The 14,937-nt window shown below is 35.2% G+C and overlaps 1 protein-coding gene across 1 annotated transcript in view; it reads right to left on the reverse strand.

Moving 5' to 3' along the window:
* Nucleotides 1-14,937, reverse strand: part of ROCK1 (Rho associated coiled-coil containing protein kinase 1) — a 151,807-nt gene that overhangs the window by 81,803 nt on the left and 55,067 nt on the right. Inside the window, exons 3-8 of the mRNA XM_024120556.3 lie at nt 8,282-8,382; nt 7,604-7,741; nt 4,896-5,071; nt 4,018-4,102; nt 2,306-2,450; nt 1,842-1,980 (exon numbers count right to left, since the gene is read on the reverse strand). Coding sequence (XP_023976324.1) covers nt 1,842-1,980; nt 2,306-2,450; nt 4,018-4,102; nt 4,896-5,071; nt 7,604-7,741; nt 8,282-8,382 — 784 coding nt within the window. The remainder of the gene's footprint in view (nt 1-1,841; nt 1,981-2,305; nt 2,451-4,017; nt 4,103-4,895; nt 5,072-7,603; nt 7,742-8,281; nt 8,383-14,937) is intronic.

The following is a 14,937-nucleotide window of genomic DNA, read 5'->3' on the forward strand; positions in this document are numbered from 1 at the left end:
GACGCAAGAGAGAGGAGATATGGGGATATATGTATACGTATAGCTGATTCAGTTTGTTATAAAGCAGAAACTAACACACCATTGTAACACAATTATACTTCAATAAAGACGTTAAAAAAAATAAAAATTGTGACACCATAAAAAAAAATAAGATAAACTACTTTAGATATAATGAGACACTTTTAAAGAAGCTTTCACTCCCTCTCTCAGACTGGCTTAGGGAAACTCTCCATGGTTCTATGGCACACGATAGTTAAGAGTACTTACCTCTCTGTACAATAATACCTAATTTGCCTGTCTGTTTCCCCCAAAGGGCTATGAGGTAGTGGAGAACAGTGGCTGTGTATCTTGGTCATTTCTATACCTCTAGCATAGTTTTTATATTATACTGTATTTATACAGTGCTTGTATTAAAATGTAAAAATTTCAAAAACTGTATGTTTCAGGCTGTAAAGGACATACTGAAGGAGGATAAGTTAATTTTAATTAAAGTGAATCTGAAATTGAAACATACTTAAATTTAAAGCCTCTCTCCTATTTAAATTAACAATATACAACCTTAAATCCTAAATGTAATCTTAGTAAGTCATCTGGTTCCTGTTTAAATTTTAAAAGTAAACCACAAGGGTATATACATAATATGCCATTTTTGTTTCTAAAACAAAATGTGCATTTACATTTATAAAAAATGCTTGTTGAAACTGGAAGACCATGTCAATTAAGGAAGGAGGTAGAAAATACTACATATTTTTTTTATAGCTTTGCACTATCTACTTAATTTCAAAAAGCATATATAATTAAATCTTTTTCCCAGTTTTACTGAGGTATAACTGGTAAATAAAATTTTAAGATATTTAGTTTACAATGTTACAATTTGATATTCATACATATACACTGTGAAAGGAGTCCCCCAACAAGCTAATTAACACATCAATCACTTCACATATTCACTTTTCTTTTTTTGGTCGGGGGCAAGAACATTTAAATGTTCTCTCTTCACAAATTTCAATTATACAATACAGTGTTATCTTAAATGGCATCAACTGGAAGATGCATCATCATTTTTCTATCACCAGGAAAAAAATTCCCAATTAAATTATTACATGCCATTGATTTTAAGAGGCACTCTAATTTTTTTTTTTTTTTTTTTTGGTACGTGGGCCTCTCACTGTTGTGGCCTCTCCCTTTGCGGAGCACAGGCTCCGGACGCGCAGTCTCAGCGGCCATGGCTCGCGGGCCCAGCCGCTCCGCAGCATGCGGGATCCTCCCGGACCAGGGCACGAACCCGTGTCCCCTGCATCGGCAGGCGGACTCTCAACCACTGCGCCACCAGGGAAGCCCGATGCACTCTAATTTTAGAGATTTTAAACACGTAAAAAAAAAAAACTCAGGGAATTCCCTGGGAGTCCAGTGGTTAGGACTTGGTGCTTTCACTGCCAGGCCCCAGGTTCAATCCCTGGTTGGGGAACTAAGATCCCACAAGCCGCACAGCATGGCCAAAAGGCAAAAAAAAAAAAATCAGACTCAATAAAATATACTACCATCTTTACACTTAACTAAGTTAAAAATTTAACAAAGAAAAAAATAATCATCTTGTCTAGTCATCAGCAAAGAATCTATTACTATCCCAATTTCTTAGGTAAGGTAAGTGAGTTGAGATCCAGAAAAGCCATCCAGAAAAATCAGAAAAATTATATCAGGTTTCACTGTTATGAACGATTTTGGGAATGGTAATTTATATTCCAATAGTTCAAATATAGGAGTTCAGATATAGACCTTAAAAACTGAGCAGCAAAATGAAAATTTCCTTCAAATAAGTGTTCCGTGTTAAAATTATTTACCTGTCAGTAAGGAAGGCACAAATAAGATTTTTTGCTTCTTTTGATATGTCATTATCATCAGGGAAGGTAAGTGAATTTTTATGGTTCATAATCTTACTATAAGTTCCAACCAGAGAATCTGCATAAAATGGTGTATCACCTGTTAAATTGACAGGGAAAACAAAAGCAAATTAAGATACATTGAAAGAAATCAGTTTCAAAGGAAAAGCGTCAATGTTACTGTTTAAAGATAATTAACTATGCATAAACTAAAAATATACACCAAATACATAAAAAGAAGTAACACATCAAGTTTCTCTAAGTCTCTAAATAGCTTGTCAAAACTGACAAAGTAGGTTTGGATCAGTTTGTTTCCTACAAACAAAATTAACACTGCTTAATGTAATATTTTATTAGAAGAAGCCAAGTCTAAGTTTGGAGATGAGCAACTATGTTAGAGGTACATAAAATCCTCCTTTACTCACCTACAAGCATTTCATATAAAAATACCCCAACTGACCACCAGTCACATTCTCGTCCATAATAACCATCACCACCTTGAGATTTTAGTACTTCAGGGGAAATATAATCAGGTGTCCCAACTGCTGTATCACATCGTACCATACCTTCCTAAAAAGAGGTCAAATTTTCAATTAGGATATAAATGTAAAGTCTCAATTATTTAACATGAGTTTTTCTTAATATAACATGTAGAACTCTTAAGTCTTTGTGTTATGAAAGATCACATCAAAACCTAATGCAGACTTGATAAAAAGTAACAAACAGCTTAATCATATATACATATTATATACACAATATAGTCATAATGTATGTGTGTATGTGTATATGGATATAGCAGTGATTTTTATTTTGTAATAACACTCACTAGAAAGACACATTGCCACCATTTATTATTCCCCCAGTTGTACCAATATGATGATCTCATCTTAATTGCAGAGAACAAGTATATAAGTCAATGCAAATATGTTGAGGAACTGATAGAATGAATCACTTGATAACATCAATATATAAATGCTGATTTAATTGTTTTTTACTAAAATAGTCATTCACTTTAACTATGCTTGAAATTGATGAAAAAAAACATAAGAATTGACTGTACAAATATAAAATGGGGAAGCATGTGCATGGGAAAAGGGCATAATAGTGTTAAGCCCACTGATAACTACCTAATATGCATTTTAACCCTCTCTCCAAAATAAAAACAAAAACTATATATACCTGTTACTTACTTTAGCTGGTATGAATGCAACAGAATTATACATGATTACACAAAAGTTCTCACATAGTGTTCTCCTCCTAACCCATAAATTTCCTTTGGAAATAATAAATACAACTTTCTGGTTATTCTTCTATGATAAGTTTCAAAGAATATAAACTGTTTCAACTGAAAATAAAGCAGCATACTTGCTACTTCAGCTATGTATATAAATTATTTATTATATAAATAGTGAGCACGGGTACCTTTTACGATTGACTCCCCAAATAAGTAGTAAGATATTTTCATGTTTAAAAGAAGGCTACGTAAAACATTAAAAAATATACATATTACTGAAATCCAGTTTTTATGAAAGTCACATTTTAACAGTGGCATTAGTATTTAGTGACATTTAAGCTAATCCCATTTCTAGCTACCAATAGTGGACATTACAGATTTGTTTTAAAAGATTTAGTAAATCTGGCAATCCACGCTTCCCCTAAATAGAGAGGGGAAAAAATAAAGCACTTACAAGTTACTAACACAACACTGAAACCATGGCATCTAGTTCAACAAATAAGACTGGGCACATCAATTCTGTACAAGTCCAGATATGGTTAGTAAATTCTTAAAACATTGGGAGAGGGAAGGGTAAGCTGGGACAAAGTGAGAGAGTGGCATGGACATATATACACTGTCAAATGTAAAATAGCTAGCTAGTGGGAAGCAGCTGTATAGCACAGGAAGATCAGCTTGGTGCTTTGTGACCACCTAGAGGGGTGGGATAGGGAGGATGGGAGGGAGACGCAAGAGGGAGGAGATATGGGGATATATGTATATGTATAGCTGATTCACTTTGTTATAAAGCAGAAACTAACACACCATTGTAAAGCAATTATACTTCAATAAAGATGTTAAAAAAATTTGTAAAAAGCATCTATCTTGAATTAGCAAAACTAAATTAAAATCTAATTATTTAACCTTATTCATCTTCATACAAGTACCAAAATCTGCTAACTTCAAATGTCCAGATTTATCCAGCAGCATGTTATCAGGCTTCACATCTCTGAGGGGGGAAAAAAAAAGTACAGTATCTCTGAAACAGATCAGAAACTGATAAAAATTATATGAGGCAGTGATTTTAGGTCATATATCCTCAATTTAGATACGGTCACCTTTGATCTATATGTGCTCTCTATCCACATCTATAAGCCGACTTCATCAGGGAGACTCTCTCATATATTATGCCACAGAAGAAGACATTCTTTTAAGTAGAGCTTGATTCTTCCAAGAGGAAAATCAAGTCATTTGAGAGAGAATAACCATAAAAAATGTAACATTCAAACATAAAAAGTAAATGAAACACACAAGATAGATAAATACATAAATAACCCCAGAAGAAGGTCTAAATCACTTTCATTTTTGCATCCCTGGCACTGAGCACAGCAACTGCACATAGAATTCAAGTGGTGTTTGCAGAACAAATGAAATTATTCTTCTAGCAAATAAATTTGATCTGTTCACTAATTAAAAGCAAATTAATTTGTATATAAAAATTAAAAGCATTTAATACCCCAGAATATACCTTAAAAAAACAGCTTATAATTTTTTATTTTTCAGGACACCATATAAAAGTCTTATAATCAGAATAAGAAATATTAAAGAATACATTTATATCAACACTAAACTGAAATGTTAAAACCACGAATTTCAAAGTTTTAAATTCTGAAACACCACTCATGTCATATGGGAGAATAGGTGGATTTAGAATGGGAAATGCTAATCAAATGAAGTTTAAGTACTGATTTTTAGCTTCTCTCTTTCACAAATGAGAAAATTTAAAGCATTTTTATCCTTACCTATGAATAAAACCCATGGAATGGATTGCATCCAATGCAAGAACCACTTCTGCAGTATAAAATCGGGCCCATTTTTCAGGCACATCATAGTTGCTCATTAAGTTTACAAGATCTCCACCAGGCATGTATTCCATTACCATGTAGAGATAACGATCATCTTGGAATGCATAAAATAGCTACGCAAATACAAAAAAAACAGAGAAACAAATTCATTAAGATTAAGCAAAACTGTTTCATTTAAGAATTGTCAAAAATACTAATATAAGATTTAACTGAAATAATCAAATTGCAGTAGTTGTAAGTACTCTTAAAAAAAAGGAAACAAATACAAAGATAAATAGCACAAAGAACTTTGCATATGCAGAGAAGTTATTAACTGTGGTTACTTCTGAGGAGTTAGAGACTTCTCTACACTTTTCTATACTATTTGAATTTCTTATACTGAGAATTTTAAAAAATTATAATAGTTTCAATAAAGAATATACAACTCTTCTAAGCAAAGACATTGTAGTTCTAATTTAAATTGTGCATAGTGGGGTTTAGTGTTAAATTTATATCAACACCACAATTTTCAAGTAATCTAATAAAATTAGGCTACAGTCTTAGTTGTCCCTTATTAGCTGTGTGACTAGGCAATTTACTTAATCTCCCAAATTATCTGTGACTATAATCCTTTCTAGAAGAATATATGGGAAAAAAAAATATATGGGACTATATATCATGTTTGAGTTTTATACTTGCTGCCCAGTTTATGTCTGGATGCCTGGCAGTTGGCAAGTACTTAATGAATGTTCAACGAACAAAAGCACAAATTTAATCTATAAATTGAGGGTGTAGCTAATAGGGATTAACTGCCTTTCAAGAGTTGTTAAAAAGATTAGCGAATAGAGAAAAAGCCCTTAGTACAACAGATGCTCAGTAAACAGTTGCAGTCAGTAGGAGGAGTCACAGTAACAGCTAAACAGAGAAACAGGAAGAGGACAACAGAGTCAAAGCAAGAAGAGTAAGGTCCGTTGATATGAAATTGGCAACAATATCAGGCATAAATATATTATGTGACCAGGGTTGAAGTTAAAAGAAGAGCAAATTTACAAAAGAAAATTTCTTTTTTTTTGGCCACAATACGTGGCTTGTGGGATCTTAGTTCCCCGACCAGGGACTGAACCCATGGCAGTGAAAGCACAAAGTCCTAACCACTGGCCTAATCACTGGATTGCCAGAGAATTCCCTACAAAAGAACATTTTAAGTAAACATGAGAAGATTAGAATAGAACTAAAATAAATGAAATAAGCCCTTAGAGAAAAACTATAACTAATTTACCTAGGCACTTATGTCTTAAAATTCTTTTTATAGTTCATTTTTTTCAACAGCATTTAATGATTTTAGTTACAGATTTAGTAACTTTAATTAAATATAAATATTTGGGGGAAGGATAAGAAACTAAGTGGTGTCTCATGGCTATCCCAGATTAACATGTACAGTATATCACTCGGACACCATAATTAAAGAAACACTGTTGATTTGGTGGCAGTTTACCCTATTTAAAATGTATCAAGAAAAATAAAGCTTCAAGTTCATAAGTTGTAAATGTAACCTTAAACATTTATGTCATGTTTTTTAACTTTTTACACAACACTGAACACCCCCCGTATCAGTGGTTCTCAACCAGAGATAATAACTGCCGGTGTCCCACGGCCCCCGCCCGCCCACTCTCCCCAACACGCCACCCAGGGAGATGTTCAACAATGTCTGAACACAGTTTTGGTTGTTACAGCTTGTGTGTGGGGTAGGGAGGGCTGCTACTGGCATCACCTGGGTAGAAGTCAAGGATGCTGTTAAAAACCCACAGGATAGCCCCCAACAACAAAGAATCACTTGGCCCAAAATGTCAGTAACACTGAGCCTGAGACACCCTGCTCTATATAGCTGATAAAAACAGGGCAGACATTTCAAGTATAAAAAGTCTTACTATGTGAATCTTAAACATCTTCCATATCCTTTTTATCCCAATTACTATTATGCTTATTTAAGACAGTCTTTATTACATAGTGTAAATTTTAAAAAGTACAAAATTCATGCTAGGAATTTAGAAATGATCTAGCTCAGTAGTTTTACTATTTTTTTAAAAAAACCACAAGACCTTATTTCCCCCATATGAAATCTTAGTAAGAACCCCAATATATAAGACATATAAAACATGCAGCTGCTCTAGTTGAAGCAGAAATAGAAAACCCAGAATTATAACCTACCCAAACAACTGCTTGCTCCCACGACTCCATCTGAGGTATCTCAGTTGAAAATAACCAATCTAAGCCACCTTTCACATTTTTGAGCAAGGAGACTGAGGCCCAGAGATGTAAATAACCTGGCCACAGCTTCAGATCAAGATTAGTACCTACAATTACTGACTTTCTAATGTATTTTTCTTTCCACTGAAAAACCTGAAGCCAATACAATATTATTTGGAGGCCTAGCTTAACTTTTTTCCCTCCATTTCTCCCATTCTCTCCACTCCAGAGACAAATAGTTACTTTCCTCCTAGAGATGATTCAATAAAATTAAATTTTATGATTTTAAAAATAATGATACATTAGACACTCTTGTAATTGCCAATAAATTCTCTATTACTGTTCTAAAAAACTAAGCTTCTCAGACATGTTAAGTTACAAACTACTACAGCAACAATGAAACAATAACAAAAGCATACCTGAACAACCCAAGGACTGTTAGCAAAAGCCATGATGTCCCTTTCTTCCCAGAAAAAAGCAGAATCGGATCTCTTAATCATTTCAAATTTGCTGAGAAGCTTCATAGCATATACCTTCCTGGTGGATTTATGCCTTACCTTAAAAATTGAAAAAAGAAAATAATGAACATTTCATTAACGTTTAAAGCTCAGTGTTTCCCAGAACAATTTACTAAATAATTTAACATTATTGGTCTTGCTATTTTAACTTCCTCTCTTCTGAATTATCCCAATTAGATAATGTCAAGGCTTTAACTACCAGATGTAAGTAATGTTAGAAAAAAATCTTTATTCCCTACATTATGGCACACTTCCCCCTCCTCCACCCTGCTAGTTATGCTACTTCCTGTTTATAAAACTTACTATTGCACAGCATTTTAGATAGTGTAATATTAGGAGTAAAGATTTCTCTTTTGATGCTTGAAAACTCTTCTCTACCCATGAATTCTTGGGGAAAATATTTCACATTACTGCTGAATTAGACTCTAGGCTTTCATATCCTTAGGCAAGAATGTCTAGAGAAATTTAAAGCAAGAATTTTATAAAAACAATACTTTCCCCAACAACATATGTTAAACACACAAGTGGATTTTTAACTTTTAAAAAGATTGGTTTTTTTATCTCATTAAAATAACCTACCAATTGAACTTCTCCAAATGCACCTCTACCAATCACCTTCACTACTTCATAATCTTCAGCTTTCATTCGTAAATCTCTAATTTTATTTATTGTGTCTTTATCTGTATGAAAAGAAAAGTTTATAATTTTAAATCACTGAAGCATTATAACTAAAACTGCTTTACATTCAAGTTCTTGAGAAACAATAAAAAACAAAGATGTTCATTAAAAATTATTTAATATAAGTAAAATATGAAGTTGTAAAACAGAAATGTTCAATGTGCTAAGAATTGTTTTTAATAAATTCTGGAATGACTTCACTCTGTCAAAATATTTTTCTTAAAATCTGACTTACTAGAATGTTTAAAAAAAACCAAATATTATACTACACGTACACTGAGAATAATTAGTTAATTAGCTCCCGGTATTTTAAGTATATATCAAATTTGAATCAAGGGGCCACAGGTAGATATTTTAGATTAATTAAACAAGTTTTCTTTTTATCAAATCAATTTTGATGATCCTTTTAAAAAGATATAACTAATTTAAGATATCAAAGGTAAACATGCTAAAGAATCACATACTTATTATATTTCTCTATTTGAATGCAGAGTTTAACTTAAAACACACAGTGGGAATCACTACAATTATTTATATAAACCTGTCACACTACAAACTACAATAATTTAAAATCCCCACTGGATAGATATTCTAATTCCTAATTTGGTCATAGATTAAAATAGGGCTATTTTAATCCACATGGGTCAACACTGGCATGAGATTACATGGAAAAGCTTCACAGCAGAGTTATACAAAATACGGGGCAGCTATTAAATTTAAGCTCTAGTTCCTGATAAAAGCTACATATAATGTCTTTCTTCTGAAATGCACATTTAAACTCATGTTTGTATACATTATGACCCATAAACACATGCAACTGAGAGCAAACTTTCACACAGGGATAACATAAGTACATTTAATTTTAGATCACATATCTATTGCAAATGTAACAGCAAGATATAAACAATAATCAATTTACTGCAGAAACATCTGTGTTAACTAAAGAGGCTCTACAGTAATCACTGTAGATACATAAACATAACTTTAAAACACAGTGTCTGCTCTTATGGATTTCAAATGAAACTGAAACAAACAAAAAATAATACCCAAAAATGCAAAAAGGGAAATAAGCACAAGCACAGAGTTTGTGGAATATAAAGGATGACACCTAACCCAAGGCTGCCTAGGAGGGAGGTGGCTAGAAAAGGCTTTCTGTAGGTGAAGAAACCCGAAATAAGTCTAAAAAGAAAGCAGTTAGCTAGCTGGGAAGAAGAAAAGAGAGTATAACAGGCAGATGGGCAAATATAAGCAAAGGCACAGTAGAACTGTTCTGTGTTGCTGGAGTATCAAGTCTGTGGGAAGGACGTGAAGGAGAGGCTGGAGAGCCCCAAACTAGTTAAGGAGCGTGAACTTTACCTGTAGGCCAGTAGTTGTAAAATTATTATTTAATCAACAAAAATATTTTTCACATTAAAGTTTAAAAGCAGTACAATATGAAAATAGATAAAAGTGCTCTGCTTCAAGAGGGTAGTGGTGGCGGGTAGAGACGGGCTGGAGCCTCGCCTACTTTGTACACCTCCATAATGCAGCCCGATGGTCCTATGGGATCTGTCGGGAACTGAGAAAACCAACCTGAAAACCACTACTACGTGTTGGAAGCCATGACAAGAAATAAGGCATATAAACAACATAGTCAAATTTACATTTCAGCTGTACTACTCCAGGGAATATGTAAGTGATAAATTCAATAAGGGCAAGACTGGAGCTGGGGTAGAACTTTAAGAGTACTGTAATACTCCAGACATGAAATAATAAAGTTCCGAACCAGGATAATGTGTTGTATAATAGCCTAATGGGGTTGAGAAAGGATCCCTGGCTCTGGTTATACCAGATTTAGAGCCATAAATAGGCTATAAAGTCTGTAGTTTGGGGCTCAGAAAATGTATCTGCTGCATATGTGTGTGGAAATGGAGATCTTGCTTCTTATTTTAATTTCTGACAGCACAGGAAGTTACAAAGCAGCTCGACGTTACATGTGATTCGAACATTAGTTGTCAAAATGACTTTATTACATTTAAGTTTTGCATTAAAAGTGCTGTCTTGCCTTGTAATTTTAGGTTAAATCAAAAACTAATTTCCAAAGTCAGTGTTCAATGATAATTCAATGATAGTTGAGAGTGGTTCTTCTCATTAAGAAAAATCTTCATCTTGGTCCTTGTCTTAATCAGCTCATCCTGCCATGCAAAATACCATAGACTGCGTGGCTTAAACAGACATTCATTTTCTCATGGTTCTAGAGGCTCAAAGTCTAAGACTAGGGCCAGCGTGTTCTGCTTCTGGTGAGATCTCTCTTTCTGGCTAGTTGGCAGCCAGCATCTCTCTGTGTGCTCGCAGGACCTCTTATGTGTTGCACAGGTAAGGACACTAATCCCATCACTAATCCCATTTTATCACAGTCCCACCTTTATGACCTCATTTAACCTTAACTGCCTCTTGCTTGGCCCTATCTCCAATTAGTTATATTGGGGGGTAGGGATTCAATAGATGGATTTGGGGTCAGGGGACACAATATAGTCCACAAAAAAAATCACAAATGTCACCACTGCTAAGCCATTGACTTGCTATATGCAAAGATAAACTGGGATATTCAGCTTCAATTTCTGTCAAAGATGTACAGAATTGATAATGGTTAAGTCCACGAGAGTGAACGATGTTTACCACTGATCCTGTGGTTCAATAACACAATAGATTCAAATATTTTCCACAAAGTACTTGCTGATGTATAATACAATGAATAACTACAGGCTTTAAACACCTTGTATTTTCATAAGCTTTGTTAGCTTGTTCAACTAACATTTTCTGCACCACACATAATTTTAACTACCATCACTTGTAACACATCTTAGCAGACTCCACTTCAAGTTGTACTTAGTGTTTTCTCAACTTTTAAAAAAATATTCTTGCCTGTTCTTGTTCCATGCAGACTATATACATAGAGGCTAATTCTTCACTCACTTCAAACTCAGCATTGATTCCTCAAACAAGAGTCAAGGAAAATCACTCAAAATTGTCTTTTTTTTTTTTTTTTTTTTTTTTTTTGCGGTACACAGGCCTCTCACTGTTGTGGCATCTCCCGTTGCGGAGCACAGGCTCCGGATGCGCAGGCTCAGCGGCCATGGCTCACGGGCCTAGCCGCTCCGCGGCACGTGGGATCTTCCTGGACCGAGGCACGAACCCGTCGGCATCGGCAGGCGAACTCTCAACCACTGCGCCACCAGGGAAGCCCCAAAATTGTCTTATTTTTTAATTGACTATTGCTGTTGCTCCCAATGGTCTCAATTCTTTGAGCAACTATTGTTCTTGCCAAAAAGCTAATAGTTTTTTTTCTTTATTTTTTATACAGCAGGTTCTTATTAGTTATCTATTTTACATATATTAGTGTATATATGTCAATCCCAATCTCCCAATTCATCACACACACACACACACACACCCTGCCACTTCCCCCCCTTGGTGTCCATATGTTTGTTCTCTACATCTGTGTCTGTATTTCTGCCTTGCAAACCAGTTCATCTATACCATCTATACCATTTTTCTAGATTCCACATATATGCATTAACATACGATATTTGTTTTTCTCTTTCTGACTTACTTCACTCTGTATGACAGTCTCTAGATCCATCCACGTCTCTACAAATGACCCAATTTCGTTCCCTTTTATGGCTGAGTAATATTCCATTGTATATATGTACATCTTCTTTATCCATTTGGCTGTTGATGGGCATTTAGGTTGCTTCCATGACCTGACTATTGTAAATAGTGCTGCAATGAACATTGGGGTGCATGTGTCTTTTTGAATTATGGTTTTCTCTGGGTATATGCCCAGTAGTGGGATTGCTGGGTCATATGGTAGTGCTATTTTTAGTTTTTTAAGGAACCTCCATACTGTTCTCCATAGTGGCTGTATCAATTTACATTCCCAACAACAGTGCAAGAGGGTTCCCTTTTCTCCACACCCTCTCCAGCATTTGTTGTTTGTAGATTTTCTGATGATGCCCATTCTATCTGCTGTGAGGTGATACCTCATTGTAGCTTTGATTTGCATTTCTCTAATAATTAGTGATGTTGGGAGGCTTTTCATGTGCTTCTTGGCCATCTGTGTCTTTGGAGGAATGTCTATTTAGGTCTTCTGCCCATTTTTGGATTGGGCTGTTTGTTTTTTTGATATTGAGTTGCATGAGCTGCTTGTATATTTTGGAGGTTAATACTTTGTCCGCTGATTCATTTGCAAATATTTTCTCCCATTCTGAGGGTTGTCTTTTCGTTTGTAGTTTCTTTTGCTGTGCAAAAGCCCAAAAAGCTAATAGTCTTAAGGAAGTTTTTCTCTCTGTACACATTTGCTTTGTTGCTGCAAACACCATCAATGAATAGCTTTCCCTGCTTGGCTAACAAATAAGCCACTTGTAAACTTATGTAAGGTCATAACCTCATTTTCTTTTTTCATCTTTGTACAGAAAATTCTGCTGTGGTGAGATATTCTATTTTAAATTTTCTGGGGTTTTCTAACTGTTGCTTTCCTGTTGAGTTGGGAATGTTACGGCGAGTGCTTATTCTGGTAATGTCAATGCACATTGTACTCTTTCAGCACAGCTACAGTGTAACTGCATAATAACACAATGCCCTGCCCTCTAACTTGATGAAATAATCCACACTTCACTGTGCCTCAAAATAACAACATTCAGTTTCACTTTTCTTTTCCTTTTTTTGTTCTGACATGATGGGCATGCACTGGCAATGGAAAAAATAAAATAAAATTCTGTGATATGGTGATACACATGGAACGCTATTGTGTTGTAACTGTGTCACTGTGATTTCTAGTGTGCTGAGCAGCAGTGTGAAGCAATAACAATGCTATGTATGATTTTGTCACAGGTACTCAACTCTTCAACTTGTGTTGTAGCATAAAAGTGGTCACAGACAACACATAAAAGAATGAGCATAGCTATGTCTCAATAAAACTTTATTTATGGACACTGAAATCTGAACTTCATATAATTTTCACATGTCATGAAATATTATTCTTCTTTTGACTTTCTATAAATTATTTAAAAATATAAAAACCATTCATAGCTCATAAGCCATCCAAAAACAAATGGTAGGCCAGATCTGGCCTGTGGGCTGCAGTTTGCCAACCCCTACTCCAATGGAAATCCAGCTTCCCTGAGGACACTGCTTCCCCTGCAGTTCTACAGTGGTGCCCTTTATCCTCCACATGCTTTATACCCATGGCCCTGAAAGTGGGACAGGCGAACTCCACTGCCATCTCTACACTTCCACCCTATATCTGCCAGCTTTGCTTTTCATGTTTATTAGGTCCTATCTCCCACTACCTCTCATTGTCACTGTGATCTACTGACCCTCAGGTCATCACATCTCACTGCTAGACAAATTTAGTTCCTGGGTTACTATCCTTCTCTCCAATATTTTCCTATTTTAATTCTTAAGGACTTTAATATACCCACAGATGATACTTCTAATAACCTGGCCTCTCAATACCTTTAACTTCTCTCTTTCAATGATCTTGTCCTTTACCTTATCTCAGCCACTCATTTCCATGGTCACGTACCAGATCTTGTCATTATCAGTAATTACAGTCCTCCCTTAACTTCAAATCCTGTACTCCCTAAGCACTCCCTCAGCTTCCCTGCTCACTCCCTCCAAAAACCACACCCTAACAATCCCCAGCCCCACCAAGACCTCCAATCCACTGATTCTATCCATTTTTACTGTACCTCACTGTACTGATAGGTTCTCTTTCTTACCTACCCAGCTTAAATTACATGATCAATTATTATAACTGCTCGCTTGCATAACCTTTAATACCTTGGCTCTTTTCTGCTTCATTATACTTAGTTTGGCAAAACTGTAATTCTAGTTAAATCTACCTCTACAACTAACTCTATGTCAGCACCCATGTAGTTGAATATGTCTGGATAAATACATAAAATCATACTGACTGATCCCACTTTAAATCCATAATTGCAAGCATAAAGCTTGCCCTTAATTCTGCTTGGCAATCATATATTTCTTTAGTATATTCACTCTCCCACTTTACTAGAGACCGTATTTCACATTTTCTTTTCTCTTCTCAAACCTCTCACTGATCCTCATTCATAGCTAATGACCTTGTTGGTTACCACCCTGAAACAATCAGAAGAAAATTGCCATAGACTTACCGCTAAATAGATATATTTGCAATTATATTTATGTATTCATTTTCAACTACCAGCACATGCCCTCATATATTTGGTCTCTTAACTTTTTACTATAGGAGAATACTGCTATCTCACACCAATCCCTCCACTGGTGATGTCATCCTTTTTCACGAGCTCAAGGACATTGCTCCAGCAATTCCCCCCCCCCTTTCTCCTGTATCATTAAGCTTTCCCCTCCTAACTAGACTGTATCATGCCATTTTCATTCCCATCTTGATGCCATTTCTCTCACTAGCTGCTGCCCCATTACTCAACCCCACTACAGCAAAATTCCTCAAAAGTTGCCTGTACTCTATTTCTAAATCTTTCTTCATACCTGCTTTTTTTTTTTTTTTTTTTTTT

The sequence above is a fragment of the Physeter macrocephalus genome, chromosome 19 (assembly GCF_002837175.3).
Source record: "Physeter macrocephalus isolate SW-GA chromosome 19, ASM283717v5, whole genome shotgun sequence".
Lineage (NCBI taxonomy): Eukaryota > Metazoa > Chordata > Mammalia > Artiodactyla > Physeteridae > Physeter > Physeter macrocephalus.